Source organism: Vulpes vulpes, chromosome 8 (genome assembly GCF_048418805.1).
Source record: "Vulpes vulpes isolate BD-2025 chromosome 8, VulVul3, whole genome shotgun sequence".
NCBI lineage: Eukaryota > Metazoa > Chordata > Mammalia > Carnivora > Canidae > Vulpes > Vulpes vulpes.
In genome coordinates, this window is record NC_132787.1 from 93,617,229 (window position 1) to 93,638,030 (window position 20,802).

General features: G+C 35.2%; 1 protein-coding gene across 4 annotated transcripts in view; it reads left to right on the forward strand.

The window, feature by feature from the left end:
- ATAD2B (ATPase family AAA domain containing 2B) overlaps positions 1-20,802 on the forward strand; it is a 153,955-nt gene that overhangs the window by 100,379 nt on the left and 32,774 nt on the right. For all 4 annotated transcript variants that reach the window (XM_072767583.1, XM_072767584.1, XM_072767581.1 and 1 more), the window contains exons 19-20: positions 6,542-6,727; positions 18,256-18,391. In XM_072767583.1, the coding sequence (XP_072623684.1) occupies positions 6,542-6,727; positions 18,256-18,391 (322 nt within the window). The remainder of the gene's footprint in view (positions 1-6,541; positions 6,728-18,255; positions 18,392-20,802) is intronic.

A 20,802-nucleotide genomic window follows, 5' to 3' on the forward strand; every position in this document is an offset into this window, starting at 1 on the left:
CTCTATGAATAAATAAATAAAATAAAATCTTTAAAAAAAATAATCATTGCTTTGGCTTGGGGGAAGGAATTGGAGAATTGGGGAATGAATAAAACTTTGTCGTTTTAGTTTACGATCTGCTATATGGTTTGGATTTTTTTTTTTTTGATGTGTATGTTTGATAATATCAAGCAAAGTAAAGATAAAATCACTTTGAAAGAAGATCATTTTCAGAGAGAGAGTATTCTCTCTATAGTTCTTTAGCTAAAATGTCTGTGTACCTGTTCATAAATCCATTACTGACTTAATATTGGGTGAGGAAATACTTAGGAAGCAGTGTATTGAACTATATGTTGGTGTTGGTGCGATTCTAGAATTTTTTTCTGTGTTTCACTGGGCATCATTGGGGTAAATTTGAATTCTAACTGTATCCTCTTAGATCTCTTTCTCATCTTTTACTACTTTTTTGTTGTGTTTTTGGGAAGGTTGGAGAGAGGTGTCCTTTGGTAGTGGAAAAGAACAAAAACGTAACATTTTTCTGGTTGTATTACACTGCATTTAGTACATCAAGATATCTCATCTTTTCTGCTTATGCCAATAAGGTCCTGGATGAGAAGTAGAGCTTATTTTTGAGTGACCACACCTAGGTGTCCAATCTGATGGGGGACTGAGTAGAATTTTGTAGATATGGTAGCTGAAGCTCAGACTTCTGAATATTGGCTAGAGACCAGATAAACTGTCCTGGTTAACCACTGATTATTTGTATTTTAAGTACATATATGAAGTTATTTTAAATTTGTAAATATATTACTGTCTCTTTTTTTTTATATATTACTGTCTCTTATAAAAAATTATCCAAAAGGAGACTATTACATTATAAAACTAAGCAATTTTTTTCTTAATTTGTGGAGCTATTAGTTGGTATAAGGAGATAAAAAAGTCCTAGGAAAGAGAATATACTAGTTAGGTGCTAAAATGCTGGAAAGAAGAAAAACCTCTTCTCTTTCCTCCTCTCTTCTATATTCCCTTTCTTCTCTTTTACCTTACTTTTCTTGAGAGTTTGTCTTCCTATAGGTAGGATTCTCTCTAAATTGATGTGGTGGTTTAATCTGGGGCAAATGGCAAATTATTCTTCTATGCTTTTCTCTTTTCCCCAGCCTTTGAGGTACTTAATATAAATTAAATTGGATTATTTAATAATGTGACACAAACATGAAAATTAATCTTAAAGAAGTCTTAAATCTTTAAAGGGCTGTATTTATATATGTGATAAGGTGGAAAAGTAGAAAGCCCAGTTTATATTTCTTTATACATGTTTAATTCTATGTCTGTTTTTTAAAACATATTCACACACAGGGATGTATATGAAAATCTTTTTTCCTTCATGCTGCCTCAGCCGATGATACTATAAATTATGTGAAAACAGTAGAGGAATTAATGTCTACTAAAGGGTTTTCTCATTGTTTATTAAGATTTATTGAATATAGGAGTTGTCTGGGGGTGCTTATTAAAATTTCTTTTTCCCTGGGTCTACTCTCAAGATTTCTGGTTCTTTAAATTTGAGGTTAGCCCAGGAAAATGCACTTTAAACCTGCATCAAGGTGTTACTATTCTGGGTCTTCAGTAGATCACACTTTGAGATACAGTACTTTGGCTGATGACTAGACACTAGGTATTTATTGCTGAAAACAACTCCCCAATACATAAAGTAGTGTGTGTGTCTGTCTATATATCTATCTGTATCTCTCTCTCTCTCTTTCTCTCTCATAATCTTCCAAAGGCTCTGGAAGGAAAATAGATAACTGGTGTAACCTGAAAGATTTATTATTCCATTAAGTTTACAAGTAATTATTGAGCTCTACAATAAAATTGGAGATGTTAGTAGCTGTAGTAAAAGACTTATCTTTATTAATTCTCTTTAAAAAAAAACCAGCTATGATTCCCCTTTTCTGACGCCTTCAACTGTTTGTTTGTTTTTTGTTTTGTTTTGTTTTTTTTTTTTTTTTTGTCTTTTGTATTATTTCTACTGTTGATTTAGGAAAACCAGGACTGATGAGTGTATTGTATTTTATCTTTTTCATGAATACAGAAGTACGATTGAATTGATAAATTTATATGTTATCTGTCAGAAGCTTTGGAGTTTGGCTACTGTATGGTGTTACAAGTAATATCAGTCAGTCAATAAGGGTTGTTGTGGGTGTTTGGTTTTTTTTTTTTTTTTTTTTTTTTGGTGAAAATTTAGTATATTTCTTATCCCAGAAAGAAATCGTATTTGGAAATGTTCAGAGGAAATCCTTTTGGCTAAATAGCTTGAAGGAATTAAGATACTTACCTTTGTGTATTCTTTGGATGTTCTTGTGTTTGTTTACAAGGGTTTCTGGATTTTTCCCATAACAGTCTGTGTATACTTTGGATACTCTTGTGTTTGTGCACGTGGGTTTCTGTGTTTTACTGTAGCAACAACTTTTTTTTTTTTTTTTTTTTTTTGAGATGTAAACAAATTAAATTGCCCTGGTCCAGAGTTTATCACATTTACTGAAATTCTTGAAGTTTTTAGGCAATGAAAATAACAGAAGAGGAATTTGGGTGATTTAATTTTCATAAAATGTTGCTTAATATTGCATTTGTTCAGACTCTAGTTATGTTTTATAATAGGCTATTTTTGTATGCTTGTGATGAAATCGAGTACTTTATTTCTTGAATCCTGATCTGAGACAGTCAGTGTCTCCTTCTTACAGAGATGCTTGTTAAATCCTAGGTAAATAGAATATAAATGGAGTAAAGTGAGAGATATGATATGAAATTATTAGTAATGCAGATATTTATTATAACATTTTGTGATAGCATGGTATAAGGAATTGAATAAGCTTATTTTAATAGTGCTTTTTATTATAAAAATCAAGAATATTTTAGCCCCTGAGATTTTTAACTTATGTTTAGTAATTGTAGCACATTCATAATACTCTAACAAAAGCAAGACAAATTCTAGAGCTTTATTGATGACAAAAAGTCGTTTCCTTCTGTCTTATATGGCCCCTTTTAAGAAAATGAAAGCTATACGAGCTTAGAGCTTTCTGCTTCATTCACATTTGTGTTTAAAATTGCTCTAGTTTCCATTTTCTAAAGCAAATGGCTTGTTATGGGCTCTATAGTCTTAATTTTTACAATATAGTAAACCTTCATGCACTACACACTTTAATTTGCTGGCTAAAAAACTGACTTGAAAGTTTAGCTTTTGAGATGATAAGAACTCTTATAAGTAGAGATGCAGTTTCCATAATTAATGCTTCCTTATATGGATACTTTTAACTTCAATGGCCTGATTTTTCTTTCATATCTTTAATATTCAGAGGAAGTAGTGTGTGATTTTTTTTTTTAAATAAACTTTAAAACAAGTTACATAAGGGACTATGATGTCTGGCGCAAGAAGAGGCCAGAAGGAAATAAAATATATTGTTTACAGAATCAAAATGAACAGTTCACATACACTGGTGTTTGTTCATTTTATTTGTGCAAGAGTGCTGGTCATGTCAGAGGTATTTTGGAACGGTTGGTTCAGTAATTTGGCCTACTGTCTTTTTTTCTCTATAACAGTTTTTCTGTTTTCTACTACACCTTGCACATCCACCAATCCAAGACACCCTATAGGTGAGTATTTTTCTAGTTATCAAATGGCATCACTTGTTCCCAAGACAGTTGCCGCTTCACTAAAACTAGGCTTTATTTTTCTACTCTGAATCTGTTTAATTGATTTCACAGAGTGTATCTTGTTCCACAACTTTAAAAGTTACCAGCAAACTGCTGAAGAGCTGTTTTTACATTATAGAAGGATCACAATAAGATTGAATTTTTACCTGAATTTTTAAATATTGTTTTTAGACTATCTTTTTGAATTTTCATTATAAAAACTGGAGAACTAGAACAGCTGGCTATATAAAGAAAATATGAAAGTTTAAATATTCTGAGATCACATGGGGTAAAGAATTAAAAATAACACTTGTTTTATTAGTGCTTCTAAATTTTTCTAGAAATTAGGAATGTTTTCCTGTAAAGGCTTAGGAGAATAATTTTGAAAATAGCCCCTGGGTATTGATATTGCAAGTAGTTAGGTTAATTGTAAAATCAGGTGATTGATATACATTCATGGACCAGAAAGCCTAAGCCTTTTTATTTTCTTGTATTTGTTTTAGGCTTTTTTCCTTCTGATTTTTTCCCCCTTTAGGTTTTCAAATATAATTTTTGAAAATTCTACTGATAGAGATATTTTCTTAAAGTCTTTAGATAGTAGTTCAATAGGAGGTCATGTTCAATTTGTTGATTGGAGGAGAATTGGATGAAAAGGAAAAAAATAGAAAAAACCCCTCAACTCTCTTAGAGTTGGTGATGCTTTTATTTCCAGTTCAGCCTTGCAAATAAGTTTAAAACTCCTATAGTACTGCATTATTTAACTTCTGACTCTAAAGTTTTTATCACTTAACTTTCTGTTGCTTTGCCCTTACTCTTTGGTACTTATTAGCAGCTGGATGTTCTCTACACATATTTCTAGAAAACCTAACCTACAAGTACTAGAATGAAAGGCTACATTTTATGTTTTTTAAAGGCATGTTTTCTTATCTCTTCTTGGGCATGTGGTAACTTGCATGGCTGAATTAGGTGGTTAGTTTTGTGAGGTTTCTCAGTAAACCGTATAGCCCATTAGTCTTTTTCATGTAAGCACACTTCTTGCCCTGCTGACTGTCCCTGGTTTTACCAGCAGAATGGGATTTGGAAAGACAAAAGGCATTGGTTACTGTCTTCCACATACCATCCCTCATTTGGGTGGCATGTAACAAATTTTTTTCGGGGAGGGGGAATTAAATGCCTCACTTGCCTTTGTGCTCCTGTGTGGTTCCTTCCTTTTGCCAATATTTATGCTTGTTTTTCTCTTATGAATCTTCTACAAGAACTTTGGAAAACAATAATCCTTGGATTTTCAAGATCCAGGATAAGAGGGTGCGTGTTTGCAGAAAAGGTCAAAATTTGAGAGTCCTGGAGTTGTACTGTACAACTGTTCTGGATTGGTGGATATGCAAATATTAAAGGAAGGGAAGGAGCAAATATTACTTTTGATGTGAGTGATCATAACATCTACATTTCCAATTTTGGGGAACATTTTATTTGAGCATCTTCCATCTGGTTTATTAAATTGGCAATACTTTTATTTTACACAGAATGTTTAAGCTTTATAAAATGTAGCATTTGAAAAATTCATGCAAGTGGGAGACTTACTCATTAAAGAAAAATAATCATTTTGATTATTAGGAACATTTGAAATATTAGATTGTTATTTCTCTATCTTGCACATTACACAGGTTAATTGAAATGTGAAAGTAGTAGAGAATTTCAGAAATAGAATTCTGAAATTAAATTGAGGAAAGATTTTTACATTTATTCTCTCACAAAAGTATTGAAGAGATGCCATATTAACTCACAAGAATTGTTGACGGGGTATAGAGCTGTTGTTGACATATATGTAAAGGGCGATAGTTCTGCTTGGCAGCTTACTAATAGCCAACCTGGTCCTTACTGGTGTATGTTGGCAGAGTGCAACTTAAGCTATGGTTAGGACTCTTTTTTTTTGTTTTTCTTTTAAAGATTTTACTTATTTATTCACGAGAGAGAGACACAGAGAGAGAGGCAGAGACACAGGCAGAGGGAGAAGTAGGCTCCATGCAGGGAGCCCGACATGGGACTCAATCCCAGGTCTCCAGGATCATGCCCTGGGCTGAAGGCAGGTGCTAAACCGCTGAGCCACCCGGGCTGCCCCTAGGACTCTTCTTAACACCCAAGGAAACTTTAGTTTGTATTTTCTGACAATGGGAGTATCTCAGAGCTTTTTGCTAATTAATTTTTTGCTCTTCAGCAATGTGAGGGTATTTTGTGACTATTTTATGGAGGATTGAATTAAGGTAATAGGAAGTAAACGAGTGGTTCAGTAGGTAGTTCATTTTAAGCTCTAGGGTGGTACATTGTGGTGAAAGTGTTTATTTAATTCATATATTTAGTGATTTTAGGGAATGTGCACAAACATGGAAACTATATCTTCTCTTTTTTGTGCTTTACTGATACCATTCTGACATGGGTGATATATAGGTGCATGTTTACCTCTTTATTTGCAAAATATTTTATAGTGGTGTTTTGCTTTATTATCTTTACCTGATAGATAAGTAGAACAATTTGATACCTTTATACTAAGTACTGAATAGGAATAACAAAATGGCAAAAAAAAAAAAAAAAACCTCCTCCTCCTCCCTCCTCCTCCTCCTCCTCTTCTTCTTCTTCTTTTTCTTCTCCTCCTCCCCCTCCTCCTCCTCCTCCTTCTTCTTCTTCTTTTTTTTGAGGGGCAAGGGTAGATAGAAGTTACTATGTGGGGCTTGTACATCATATTTTGAACAGCTTGAATATCTGAGCTGAGAATAATTACAGTAACAGGCCTGACACATTTCATGTATTTGGGGGTTACTGAGTAAAGTTGAGAATAATATCTATTTGAATTTTTAATGCCATTTCTTTCCTTAATTAGATTTTTCGTGAAGCTCGAAGAACAGTACCTAGTATTGTTTACATGCCTCACATTGGTGATTGGTGGGAAGCTGTCAGTGAAACTGTGAGAGCAACTTTTCTGACATTGCTGCAAGATATACCATCATTCTCACCTATATTTTTATTGTCTACCTCTGAAACCATGTACAGTGAACTGCCTGAAGAGGTAAGAAATGATTAAATATTTACCTTATTGTTTCAAATCATTGATCTTATAAATTGGACACATTTTAATTTATTTAATAAATTTAACTTCTTTAGCAAAATAAATGCTGTTTAGATTCATGCCTTGATTACATTACATATTAGCCCTGTGACTTAAGCAAGTTAGTAAATAATTTAAGTTTCAATTTCTTTTTTGGCATACTAGTGATATATTTGTCACTGTTGCTGTGAAGATTGAGATAATTCACATTTAGGCCAGAGTTCTAGCATATGTACGGTATGATACATACTATGAAGGCCTAAGCTGTATCATATAGTTCCATTACAATTAGCTTTCTTATTCTTGCTGTCTGGTAGATTATTTGTTGGGATTTAACCTTTCAGTTCTTTTTTTGGTATTATCATTGTTAATTTGTTATTACTGCTGTGCATGTTTTTCAAATCTGATACTTTTTAGTTCAAAGCCCTCATATTTAACATATTAGAATCAAAGGTAAAGTAACATTTGCTTCAGAAAAAAAATAGTCAACTCATGTGAACAAAATTGATTTTTAAAAAAGTTGTGCTTCTAATCCCCTAAGCTTACTAGGTCTTGATATGACCACCTTTAGAAATGCTTAGAAGTATTTTGGTCAGGCAACATAGTTTATTTAAGAGATTTTGCATGTTTTAAATGCTATAATGTAAACCATAATAATGTAGAATTTTATGATTAAGATACCTATTTACTGAGTTCTTTTGTTTAGCACTTGTTAGATATCTTGTTAAGGTTGATTTGTACACTTATTGATTTGTAAGTAAAGTATATGTAGAATAATTCATTTTTGGTTATTCAGGATCCAGTATTCTTAATTAAGACTATTAATCACAATGTTTTATTTATTTATTTTTTTTTAAACTTTATTTATTTATTCATAGAGACACACACAGAGAGAGAGGCAGAGATACAGGCAGAGGGAGAAGCAGGCTCCACGCAGAGAGCCTGACGTGGGATTTGATCCAGGGTCTCCAGGATCACGCCCTGGGCTGCAGGCGGCGCTAAACCGCTGCGCCATTGGTGCTACCCCACACAATGTTGTTTTATCAGAGGCCAATAAAGTTTAGTGGAATACTATATGTAGTAAGAGTCAGGAAAAAAACAAGTTGTACTGACTTACTAGTCTTTTGATTTTGGATAAATATTTGAATCTAGAATAGTCTCAGTTGTCTCATCTTTAAAATGTGGATAATAACAGGCTTCTTGGTGTGAGATAGTATATGTGAATTTATGTTGGAAACTGCAGAGCTATAAAATGTTTGGTATTATGAAGTAGGAATGTACTTGAAATTGATTTAAATGGATTGGACCTGGACATACCTAGGAGCCACTTTAAAAAATTAGATCTAAAAAAAATAAATTAGATCTTCACGATCAAATAGTTTTATTATAATTTTATAAGATATAAAGAAAATTTGGGGTAATTGAGGGTTCTACTTAGGAATATAATGTTACCTGATGTTTTCCTGATATTGTTTGAAAAATTTGTAAATAAAAGTCTTATGAACTCATCTTGATAACAGCAATTTTAGGGATGCCTGGGGGGCTCAGTGGTTGAGTATCTGCCTTTGGATCAGGGTGTGATTCCAGAGTCCTGGAATCAAGTCTCACATTGGGCTCCCTGCATGGAACCTGCCTCTCCCTCTACCTGTGTCTCTGCCTCTCTCTCTTTCTGTGTGTGTGTGTGTGTGTGTGTGTGTGTGTGTGTGTGTCTCATGAATAAATAAAATCTTTAACAACAACTACAACAAACCCCAGCAATTTTGCCTACTCCTGTTGTTTATTTACATATATGATTTTATTGTTGGTTTAGTGTTTTGTTTTTGTTTTTAAAGTGGGTGTGGAGCCCAACACAAGGCTTGAATTCACGACCCTGAAAGCAAAACCTGAGCTGAAATCAAGAGTCACTTAACAGACTGAGCTATCCAGAGGCCCCTGTTGGTTTAGTTTTTTAAAGCTAAGGTTAGACCATACTTTCAGTGTCGCTATATTGTCATAATTTGTAATGGATTCAATTTATTCATTGTTTATCAGTAACCTTAATTAGTAGCTAAAGTATTAGAGATTAACTAGCATTGAATCCTGAAATTTCAACTTTCCCCCCCTTTGTTTTCTGTATTCTTTGCCCATATTAACCAGTTATTATTATTAACCAATTATTAACCAAGTAGCTACCAAAACTATCATGGATATCCACATTAGTGGGGGAGAAGATTAAGAGAATTCTCTCTCTCTCTCTCTGTCTCTCTCTCTCATATAAAGATTTTATTTATTCATGAGAGACACACAGAGAGAGAGGCAGGACATAGAGGGAGAAGCAGGCTCCTCGCAGGAGGAAGCCCAATGTGCAACTCGCAACTCGGTTCCCGGACCTGGGATCATGCCCTGAGCCAAAGGCAGAGGCTCAACTGCTGAGCCACCCAGGCTTCCCTAAGAGAATTCTCTTAAACTACTCATTACATAATATGTTTTATATTTACTGTTCTTTGGAAATTCTTCTCTGTCCCCAAGCCATTCATTTAAATTTCAGCGTTGCCGTTAGAATGCTTGCTTTGTTTAAGAGATGGTAGGGAATAATAGCACAAATTGATAAATATTTGGTGAATAAATGAAAAGCATAGAGAGTTGCAGACTGAGTAACTGTAGGTTAGCAAAGTGCCTGATCTGTAGAAGAAATGACTGTATATATAAGTTTTATAATAGAAATAATATTAATAGAATAGTGTATTTAAATAAATACACTAGAAAGGATATTTTCAAATTTTTTTTACTGATGAGGTGTTAGATTAAAAAAAATTAGGAATCATTGTTCTAGATGAGCTGTTTTCCAAATGTGGTTTAAGGACTTCTGTGGACCCCACAAGACTTTCAGGGGAGATGTCACATTCCTTTTTTCTTTCTAACTGTATATCTGCTTGAATATGGGTTTTCTTCATGTACTTCAGTCAAAACAACATATTGCAACAGATTGAATGTAGAAGCAGAAATGAGGATCTGGTTGTCTCAATAAGCCAGCGTTTTTTTTTTTTTTTTTAAGATTTTATTTATTTGGGATCCCTGGGTGGCGCAGCGGTTTGGCGCCTGCCTTTGGCCCAGGGCGCGATCCTGGAGACCCGGGATCGAATCCCACGTCGGGCTCCCGGTGCATGGAGCTTGCTTCTCCCTCTGCCTGTGTCTCTGCCTCTCTCTCTCTCTCTCTGTGACTATCATAAATAAATAAAGATTTAAAAAAATGTTTTAAAAAGATTTTATTTATTTATTAATGAGAGACACACACACACACATAGAGAAAGAGAGGCAGAGACACAGGCAGAGGGAGAAGCAGGCTCCATGTAGGGAGCTGGATGTGGGACTTGATCCCGGACTCTGAGATTACACCCTGAGCCGAAGGCAGGTGCTTAACTGCTGAGCCACCCAGGTGCCCAGTAAGCCAGCATATTAAAGAGATTTGAAGAAACGTAAAACAGTGCCACTTTCCTTGTAAATTTTATTTTATGTATTTTATATTTTGGGAAAATTCTCAAAAGGATATATTTTTCAACACGTATTTTTAATGTTAATATATAACCAGGATTCCGGAATCACGCCCTGAGCCAAAGGCAGACACTCAACCGCTGAGCCACCTAGGCGTCGCTATTTAATTTTTTTCTAATAGATTTTAAATGAATACATAATTTGGAGTGCTCTTAGTTTTTATTTTAATATGTAATTATTGACAGTTGTAACCCATGTAAACTGAAGCTCTTTTGGGTTCCTGCGTGGTTTTTAAGAGTTTAATAAGATCCGGGCAGCCCAGGTGGCGCAGCGGCTTAGTGCCGCCTTCAGCCCAGGGTGTGATCCTGGAGACCCAGGATCGAGTCCCGCATCGGGCTCCCTGCATGGAGCCTGCTTCTCTCTCTGCCTGTGTTTCTGCCTCTCTTTCGCTCTCTTTGAATAAATAAATAAATAAATATTAAAAAAAAAAAGAGTTTAATAAGATCCTGAGACCAAAACATTTGAGAACCTCTAGACTAGACCACATGCTCTCTGAGAGGAGGGTACTGTCCTACTGACCCTTAACCTTCTATTTCTTGACACATTGGAATTGCTTAATAAATATTTGTTACGGGGGATCCCTGGGTGGCTCAGCAGTTTGGCGTCTGCCTTCGGCCCAGGGTGTGACCCTGGAGGCCCCGGGATCGAATCCCACATCAGGCTTCCTGCATGGAGCCTGCTTCTCCTCTGTCTGTGTGTCTGCCTCTCTCTCTCTCTCTCTCTCTGTGTGTGTGTGTCTCTCATGAATAAATAAATAAAATCTTTAAAAAATAAATAAATATTTGTTACATAAAAAATAGAGATTTACCACTGAATCACCATATTGGCTTTAATTCCTGCTCAGCCTCATTTCTTTCTTTCTCTTTTTCTTTTTCTTTTTCTTTTTCTTTTTCTTTTTCTTTTTCTCTTTCTCTTTCTCTTTCTCTTTCTCTTTCTCTTTCTCTTTCTCTTTCTCTTTCTCTTTCCTTTTCCTTTTCCTTCTTTTTTCTTTTTCTTCTTTTCTTTCTTCTTATCAGTTTACTTTTGTGGGCCTGTAGACTGAGAATAAATAGTTGGAGAACTTTAGTTGAGATAGATACATGTCAATTGCAAATTATTTCTCTTCAGGAGAATTAGAAAAAAGACTTGAGTTTTGAGCATAGGAAAGGGACTTTTAAACAAGGAAGCAGAGAAAAAATAGAAATATTTGCAGGAAGGAAAACAAACTTTGGTTAGAAAGAATTGCATTTAACTTTCTGAACAGACTCACAATATGTATTTTGATACTAAGTTGTACTGGGCAGACTCAAGATGGTATAATTGGAAATGGATTTTATTTTTAATTTAATTTATTTATTTAGTGGGACTAAATTATTTAATTAGGGAGGGAGGCCAGAGGGGCAGAAGGAGAGATAGAATCCTAAGTAGCGGGGGGGTCCCTGGGTGGCTCAGTGGTTTAGCCCCTGCCTTCATGCCCAGGGTGTGATCCTGGAGTCCCAGGATCGGGTCCCGCATCGGGCTCCCTGCATGGAGCCTGCTTCTCCCTCTGCCTGTGTGTCTGTTTCTCTCTCTGTGTCTCTTATAAACAAATAAATAAAATCTTATAAAAAATAAAAAAAGAATACTAAGTAGGCTCTACACCCAGAGTGGAGCCCCACTTGGGGTTCACTCCCAGAACCCTGAGATCATGACTTGACCCAAAATCAAGAGTCAGATGCTTAACTGAACCACCCAGGCGCCCCTAGAAATGAATTTTTTTTTAAAAAAAGATTTTATTTATTTATTTGAGAGAAAGGGAGAGTGAGAGGGAAAAGCAGACTCCCTGCCGAGCAGAGAGCCTGACATGGGCTTGTTCCCAGGACCCTGGGATCATGATGTCCTGAGCTGAAGGCAGATGCTTACCTAACCAGCTGAGCTACCCAGGCACCCTTGGAAATGAATTTTAAAGAAATATCTCCTCAAATACACTTAGGCAGGTAAAGATTACAAACCATATTTTGTCAGTTCAAGATTTCGTGTATTTTTCTGTCTCTCGGTTTATATTGGGAACTGGGAGTTAACTTAAGTAGAAAAATCAACTAGAGGCATTGAAAACTCAGATGAATAATAACGTATACAAGAGAAATATCTTAGTATTGATTTTTTTGTTGTTGTAAAACAATTGTATGATTCTTAAAATTTTTAAGGAACGCAGTCATTGCAAGTCTTTTAAAATCACAGTTAACTATTTCTAGTAAATGAGCATGAATTATTAGTGTGTTTAGGTAAAACGTTATTTTTTATTTTTACTTAATGAATTATTTACCTATTTTGTTTTGAGGAAAGCAAATTTTATTCATGAAAGCCATCTTAGGTTCATTTCTGACCTAATTTTCCATTACTTTTATCTTTGAGATCGTGAACCTTAAACCATTGATTTCCCCCGTTATAGCGATTACATGAACTCTACTTTTAAAACGGGGGACTGACAACTCTAACTTTTAATAAATGAGGTAAAACAAAAAAAAATTGGTAATAAAAGAATTGCTGTCACTTATGGAACTATGTGCTAGGCATTGTAGAGGCCAGTTATATATGTATTATCTAACACAAGTTTTTAAACTGCTTTGTAAGAAAAAGTACTACTATGGTTTTCCCATTTGACGGATAAAGAAATAGAAACCAACAGGGGTGAAGTAACTTGCCTAGGGTCTCACGCTAGTATGACAGTAAAATTTTGGACCCCGGTTTGTCTGATTACAAAGGTCATGCACTTACAATGCACTATACTCTCTAAGACTATGGAGAGACAATTTCTGAATGTTGTGATGCTTAGGCTGATAAGTTGTCAGGGAAATAAGAGTTTTGTATTAAGTTAAAACCATTGTTTCTTCATCAAAAATTTGTTGTGTACCTGTTATGTGCAATGCGGTGTTCTCATAAGTGATCTTGTGTAAGATAGACCAAGTGTCTGTTTTCTTCACACTTTCATTCACAATGCTTAGTTGCCTTACTTGGTCTTATGTGTACACACACATGAAATACTCACAGATAGATACGTATGTACACGTACCTATTTCTAGTAAATCTTTGTTGAATGAATGAATTAAATAGGTGAAAAAATCCAAAGATAACCACTATTCTCTAATAATTTAAAGTTTAGAGTAGGGCACCTGGGTGAACCAGTTGGTTAGGTGTCTGACTCTTGATTTTGGCTCAGGTCATGATCCCATGTCAGGCTCTGCACTTAGTGCAGAGTCTGCTTGAGATTCTCTTTCCCTCTCCCTCTGCTCTCCCCCCCACCGAATAAACCGAATAAATCAATCTATCTGTCTGTCTGTCTATCTATCTATCTATCTATCTTATCTATCTTTTAGAAGGAAGAGAAACCTGAAGAAATAATATAAATATAAATATATCCCAAATGTTGTGATAGTATAATATATAAATATAAATAATAATATAAATATATCACAAATGTGATAGTATAATATATAAATATATAATATATATTATATATATAATATATAAAGATATGATCCATAAAAGGAAAAATTGATAAAGTTAACTTTATCAAAATTCAAAACTTTTTAAGTGATACCATTAAGAAAATGAGAAAACAAGCCATACTGGGAAAAAATATTTCAAATACATCAAATCGCGTATCTTGATAAGACTGAAATCCAGAATGTATTAAGAACTTTTTCAGTGTGCGTGGCTGGCTCAGTCACTAAGAGAATGCAACACTTGATCTTGGGGTCATGAATTCAGGCCCCATGTTGGATGTAGAGATTACTTACAAAACAGAATGACCCCCTCTTTCAACACAAGACTACAATAAATGATTTTCAACAAAAGTGTGAAGACATTCATGGGGGAAAGTATAGTCATTTCAACAAATGGTGCTGGGAAAATTGGATATCCACATACAAAGGAAGTGAATTAGACCATTATACCATATGCAAAAAGTAACTCAAAGTTGATCAAAGAACTAAACAGAAGACTTAAAACTATAAAGCCCTTAGAAAAAAACATAGTAGAAAGCTTTATGGCCGAGGATTTAGTAATGATTTCTTGGCTATGACACCACAAGTACAGGCAACAAAGAAAAAATTGATAAACTGATTTCATCAAAATTAACAACTTGTTGCATAAAAGGGCACTATTAGACTAAAAAAAGCAACCCACAGAAAGGCAGAAAATATCTGCCCATCATATATCTGATAAGGGGTTGATATCCGGGTGTATAAAGAACTCTACAATTCAAAAACAAATAAACCCAACCAACCAGACTTCCCCTAAAGGAGACACTCAAAAGGCCAATAGCACATGAAAAGATGCTGAACATCACTAATCATAAGGGACATGCAAATTTAAAACCACAATGAGATGTCAGTTCATACACATTAGGATGGCTATTATCATAAAAACAGAAAATAACTAGTGTTGTTTAGGACATGAAGAAATTGGAGCCCTTGTGTGTTGCTGGTGGGAATATAAAATTGTACATCCTCATTGAAAATAAATGGTACAGTGATTCCTTAAAAAAAATTAAACAGAATTACTGTGTATGATCCAGCAATTCTGCTTCTAGGTGTATAGTCCAAAGAAGTGAAGTCAGAGATTCGGATAGATGTTTGTATACCCATGTTTATAGCATTATTCACAATAGCCAAAAGGTGGAAACACACAAATGTCCATCAACAGATAAAGAAAATGTGGCATATATATACACAGTATAACATTATTTAGCTTTAAGAAGGACATTTTAACACATGCTACAACATAGATAAACCTTGAAAACACTATGCTAAGTGAAATAGGACAGTCATAAAATGACAAACTGATTCTTCTTTGGAGAAGTTCTTAGAATAGTTAGATTCACAGAGATAGAAAGTAGAATGGTGATTGCCAGGGGCTGGGGAAAGGGGAGAGTATAGGGAGTCAGTATTTATTGAACACAGGATTTTACTTGGGGAGGGTGAAAAAGTTCTGGAGTTAGATGGTAGTGATGGTTGCATAATAATGTGAATATACTTAATGCTACAGCCTGTACAATTAAAAATAAAAACAGCAAATTTTATGTTGTGACTATTTTACCACAATTAAGTTAAAAAAGACCACAAGTTAAGATTTAAATAGACATTTCACCAAAGAGTGTATATTCCTCTGGGCTAACAACACTGGAGGATTCTCAATATCATTAGTCATTCAGGAGTGGGATACCACTGCACAACCACTAGACAATATTGAGTGTTGGGACAGGATGTAGAAAAAACTGGAGGCCTTATATTTTGCTGGTGGAATTGTAAGAGGGTATAGCCGTTTTTGGAAAAATTGGCAGTTCTAAACATGTTAGTCATAAAATTATATGACTCAGCATTTCCACTTCTAGGTAATTACACAAGAGAAATATGTTCACACAAAGACTTGAACACAAATGTTCCTCCTACCATTACTTGTAATATTGGAAACAGTCCAATGTTCATTCACTGGTGATTGGTGAAACCAAACATTGCATATACACACAGTAAAATACTGTTCAGCATTAAATGGAATGAGCTACTGATACATTCTACAATGTGGATGAGCCTCAATATATGATACTAAGTGAGAGAAGCTAGACAAAAAGGCTACATGATACACAATTTCTAGAATGGGCAAATCTTTGGAGACAGAAAGTAAATCAGTGGTTGTCGGGCAGAGAATGTGAGCATGAGTAGGAATTGACAACAGATGGACACGAGGGAGCTTTTTGGAGGTAATGGAAATGTTTTAAAACTGACTTGTGATGGTTGCACAACTGAATTTACTAAAATCATTGAACTTAAAGTTTAATGAGGAGTATTAGAAGGTGTGCCTGAGTGTATCTGGGAAAGTCAGAGAAAGCATCACCCAGAAAGCACTGGCTTGAGTAGAGTTAAAAACAGAGTTACAAAGGAATGGATAGCACAGACAGAGACCACTGTGAACCAGTGTGAAAGAGTATGATTTCAGGGAGTATAAGAGGCTTGTCTAGTTGCAACATAAAATTTGAGGCTAGGAATGTCAGAAGATAAAGCTAGGAGTAAATTTAAAGTAAAATGTAGCCTCCTTATAAAGTGATAGATTCTAAGCTGTTAATAATAACCTGGCAGGAGTATCAGGGGATTATTACAGACTTACTTTTGGTATGCTTTTGTATTCACAAAGTTGAACACAAATGTTGAAAAATGATGAGAAGGAAGAATATTTAAAACTCAAGATTATTTAATCTTGTTTTGCTACTCTTGAACAGAATCCTGGTACTTCTAGGGTATTGCATTCTATTTATTTTTCAAAACCCAGTTAAAAATAGCTGTTTCTTCTATATCTTTTCCAATACCTCTTCACCTCTATCTCTTGCAGAGTCTCTTGTGTTTCTCCACCAGTATTACATTTTTGGTGTGGTACCATAATGCTTTCTTTGAAACTTCTAAGATCCTTGATAGGGGGAAGTAATCATATTTTCTTCAAGTTTGTAATGTCAGTGTTTGACATTATATTTAGCACACAATGGGTGTTCAGTTGTAAATTTGCTTGTGAGAACTTTGGAAGAATGATCAGTGAAGCGTAGATCAAAGATTTGGGGGAATTTTATATGAAAATAGTCTACAAAAAAGGTAATGGAAGGACACAAAGTGAAATTTTATAGACTCTTAAAGGATTTGGCTTTGTGTTGAGGTGAATAGTTCTTCATCCCAATTTTGAATACTACTTTTCATTGATTATTTCTTCCTATCTAGAATTTTAGAGCTGGAAAATGCCTTTAGAGATTATGTAATCTAGTCTTCTCTACTTTTTGTGATCATAAACCAGTTACTTAAACCTTTTCAAGTCTAAGTTTTCTCCTACATACCTCATTGTTCTAAAGATTGACTGAAATAATATTTAGACATTTTTAGTCTTCAATCCAGTAAGTGGTTAGACATGACAAATTGAATGAATTATATGAAGTTTACTATAAATGTGTGGCTAAATTTGGGCTAGGATCTGATGTTTTGAATTTTGATCCAGTGTTTCCTCATTGTCTCATAATTGGTTCTTCTTTCCATATTAGTGACCTTTTCCATTTTCATTTGCAGTTTCCAATTTGGTCTGGGCTGGAGAAGAAAATTGCAAATTTACTCATTCGGTCCATTCTAATTATGCATTAGTATGTGCTAGTCACTGTGGTAGGTATAGGAAAACAGATGAATAAGGAATGGTCTCGATTCTCAGGGAGTTTGGTGTCTAGAAGTAGAATATAGACCTCCCAGGAAAACCTAAAAATTAAATGTGTAGAATTAATGTGGATGGTGTGGAGAATTTAAGCAGCCTATCTTGTGAAGGAAACATCTGGGGTCAAAGCCTTTATAGAGCAGCAAAGGAAAAGTAAAGTAGGTAATCACCAGTGGGAAGGAACCTGAGGGATGTGGGAATGACTGACTTATTGCTTGGGAGTTTTGTGTGGAAGGTGGTATCATCATGGAACATTCTGGGGAGAAACTGAAGATATTGTTTATTTAGAGTGAAACCAGGATTCCAGAGGTTACAGTAGAATATAGACTAGTATGAAAAGAGCCCAGGAAAAGAAATAATTAAGTAGGAAGTACATAGGAATAATAAAAGAGAAGGCAGTGTTAACAACCTTCTAGCTCTAATGTAAATTCTGAGTTACTACTTTCCATCTTATGCAAGAATTCCTTTGAGTTTGTTGCCATCTAACTATTATAATCAGTTATCCATTCTGCTATTATTTGCTGACTCTCCCAGGTATAGTATAATTTATTAATGACTTGGGCAACTGATAATGCCATTATGGTTTAGTCCATGAGGTTGAATCTCTCAACAGCATAGCCTTAGGACTAGATTAACCTAACCCCACATGAATGAAAATTGAAAATGGTACTGGAAGTTGAAAAAACTGTAGTTTGGTATAATAAGTAAGCCTTTAATTCTCTATATATTTAATGTCTTTGTGTGTATGTGTATGTGTGTAGGTTAAATGTATCTTTAGAATACAGTATGAAGAAGTCTTGTATATTCAAAGGCCTATTGAAGAAGACAGAAGAAAATTTTTCCAAGAATTGATTCTCAATCAGGCATCAATGGCTCCACCACGAAGGAAACACACTGGTAAAGTTCCTAAAGCCTTTAGGAAAATGGGGGGAGGGGAGATGGGGAATAGAGTTAAGAAATGCCCTTTGTTGGAGTCACTTAAAAAAAAAAAGATTATTTATTTATTAATTAAAGAGAGCACACAAGCAAAGGAGGAGGGGCAGAGGGAGAGGGAGAGGGAGTAGGCTCTTGCTCAGCAGGGCTGTATCCCAGTACCCTGAGATCATGACCTGAGCTGAAGGCAGACACTTAACTGACTGAACCACCCAGGCGCCCCTTGGAGTCACTTTTTTAAAAAAATATTTCTTTGTGGAAGTAAAGTCAGTTTTTTAGATTCTACTTCTCTTTATTTTATTTTATTTATTTTTTTTTAATTTTTATTTATTTATGATAGTCACACAGAGAGAGAGAGAGAGGCAGAGACACAGGCAGAGGGAGAAGCAGGCTCCATGCACCGGGAGCCCGACGTGAGATTCGATCCCGGGTCTCCAGGATCGCGCCCTGGGCCAAAGGCAGGCGCCAAACCACTGCGCCACCCAGGGATCCCCTCTACTTCTCTTTAGATGGACACTTGCAGAGTGGTCATTATGTTTACCTGACTTGAGATTATGAAGTACAGTCTCATTGTTACAGCTTTATTAACAAGTGACTGTTAATGTAGTATTCTTTATTTCAGTCCAGGTGCTCTAGTAGATTTCACATTCTGAGGCTCAAAAAGTCTTCAGTTCTGCTCTGTTTTAGCCAACTTAAGTATAGAGGACTTGAACCATAAGTTTGAGAACACCATAGGGTGTGCTGATTATTTTGTGGGTCAGGGTAGGTGTGATGAGTCAAGAGCTGATTAGAATGTTTGCCTTTTCTGGTTTATTGATTTTTCAAATATTTATTAAGCACCTATTATGTTAGATACCTTATGGTAGGCACTTGGAAACCTATCATGACTTTAAGCATTAGAATTTTCTTGGATTTGGTCTAATAGCATAGTATTTCAGATTTCAGCCCCTTGACTTTAAGTAAGGAATGCACTCTAAGTTGCTCAGAAGACTCTAATCTTAAAGATAGATAAAAGATAAGGTCTTCTTTGTAATCTTTCATACTCTTCTGGAAAATAGCCATTCTGTTAAAAGTTTTTAAGTGCCTTTCCCCTCTTCTGTATTTTATGTTTCTCATATGGTTGGTTCTTGTAGGATATTAAATACATTTTCACCCCTTGCAAATCCTTGTTTTTCCATATTCTGCGTCTGTTTTTTACTAATTATTCAACACTTCAATCATTTTATTGTTCTTTAGAGTAACTCCTTTCCACATTTTCTCAGAGTTCTAAAAATGAGCACCTATCAAATGGCTATAGTTGTGGGGTTTTTTCCCCCCTAGAAACCTTGGAAAATTAAAAATGGAAGTTACACCTGATTATTGGGTGTTGCCTCCTGCTAATCTAAATAACAATGTTTAAAATATTTCATGATGAAAATGAGGCATCCTGCATGCTCCTAGATATGGTTTAGTCTCACAGATTGAATTATCTGTGTTAAAAATTAACATAATTATTTTTCTTTTTGAGTTGATTGTTAACTTTCATTTTTTCATCTTAGGGGCTATTCTAGAAATCAGAGAGAATTTTTAGAATTTTAATCCTGAAATTCAGTGTGATACTGGGAAAATCTTTTAAGGAATTAGGGAATGATATCTTTAGGAAAGTTAATACTTTTTGAGAAGATTTTTTTTGTTTGTTTGTTTTAGGATAGATATAGTGAATATTACAGGTTTTTTTTTTAATATTATAGGTTTTACATATAACACTTTAGACTGGATTTACCACCTATTTGTCTTCCAGGTGTTTTTTTTTTTTTTTTTTAAGATTTTATTTATTTATTCATGAGAGAGAGAGAGAGGCGCAGAGACACAGGCAGAGGGAGAAGCAGGCTCCATGCAGGGAGCCTGATGTGGGACTTGATCCCGGGTCTCCAGGATCACAACCTGGGCTGAAGGCAGTGCTAAACCGCTGAGCCACCTGGGCTGTCCCGCCCCCCCCCCCTTTTTTTTTGAGAGGGAGAGAGAGATTGAGATTGAGGGCGGGGAGGGGCAGAGAGAGGAGGAGAATTTTGAGCAGTCTCCATGCCTAGCAAGGAGCCTCAAAACAGGGCTCAGTGTCATGGCCCTGAGATCATGACCTACAAGAATCAGACACAACCAACTGAGCCACCCAAGTTCCCCCGGTTTATCAATTTTTTTGCTCCCTACACAGGTGTGTACCTATGCCCCTACTATGGTGTACTAAGAATATGAGCACAGAAGACTTGTCTAAAAAGAACTCTTTTGGGAGCAGGAAGGATCAAAGAATTGTTACTTGCCTATTTCACTTTTGTGCATATAAGGCAATCCCATTTTGAGAAGGTTTTTAAACAACATTGACTTTACGAAAATCAGTA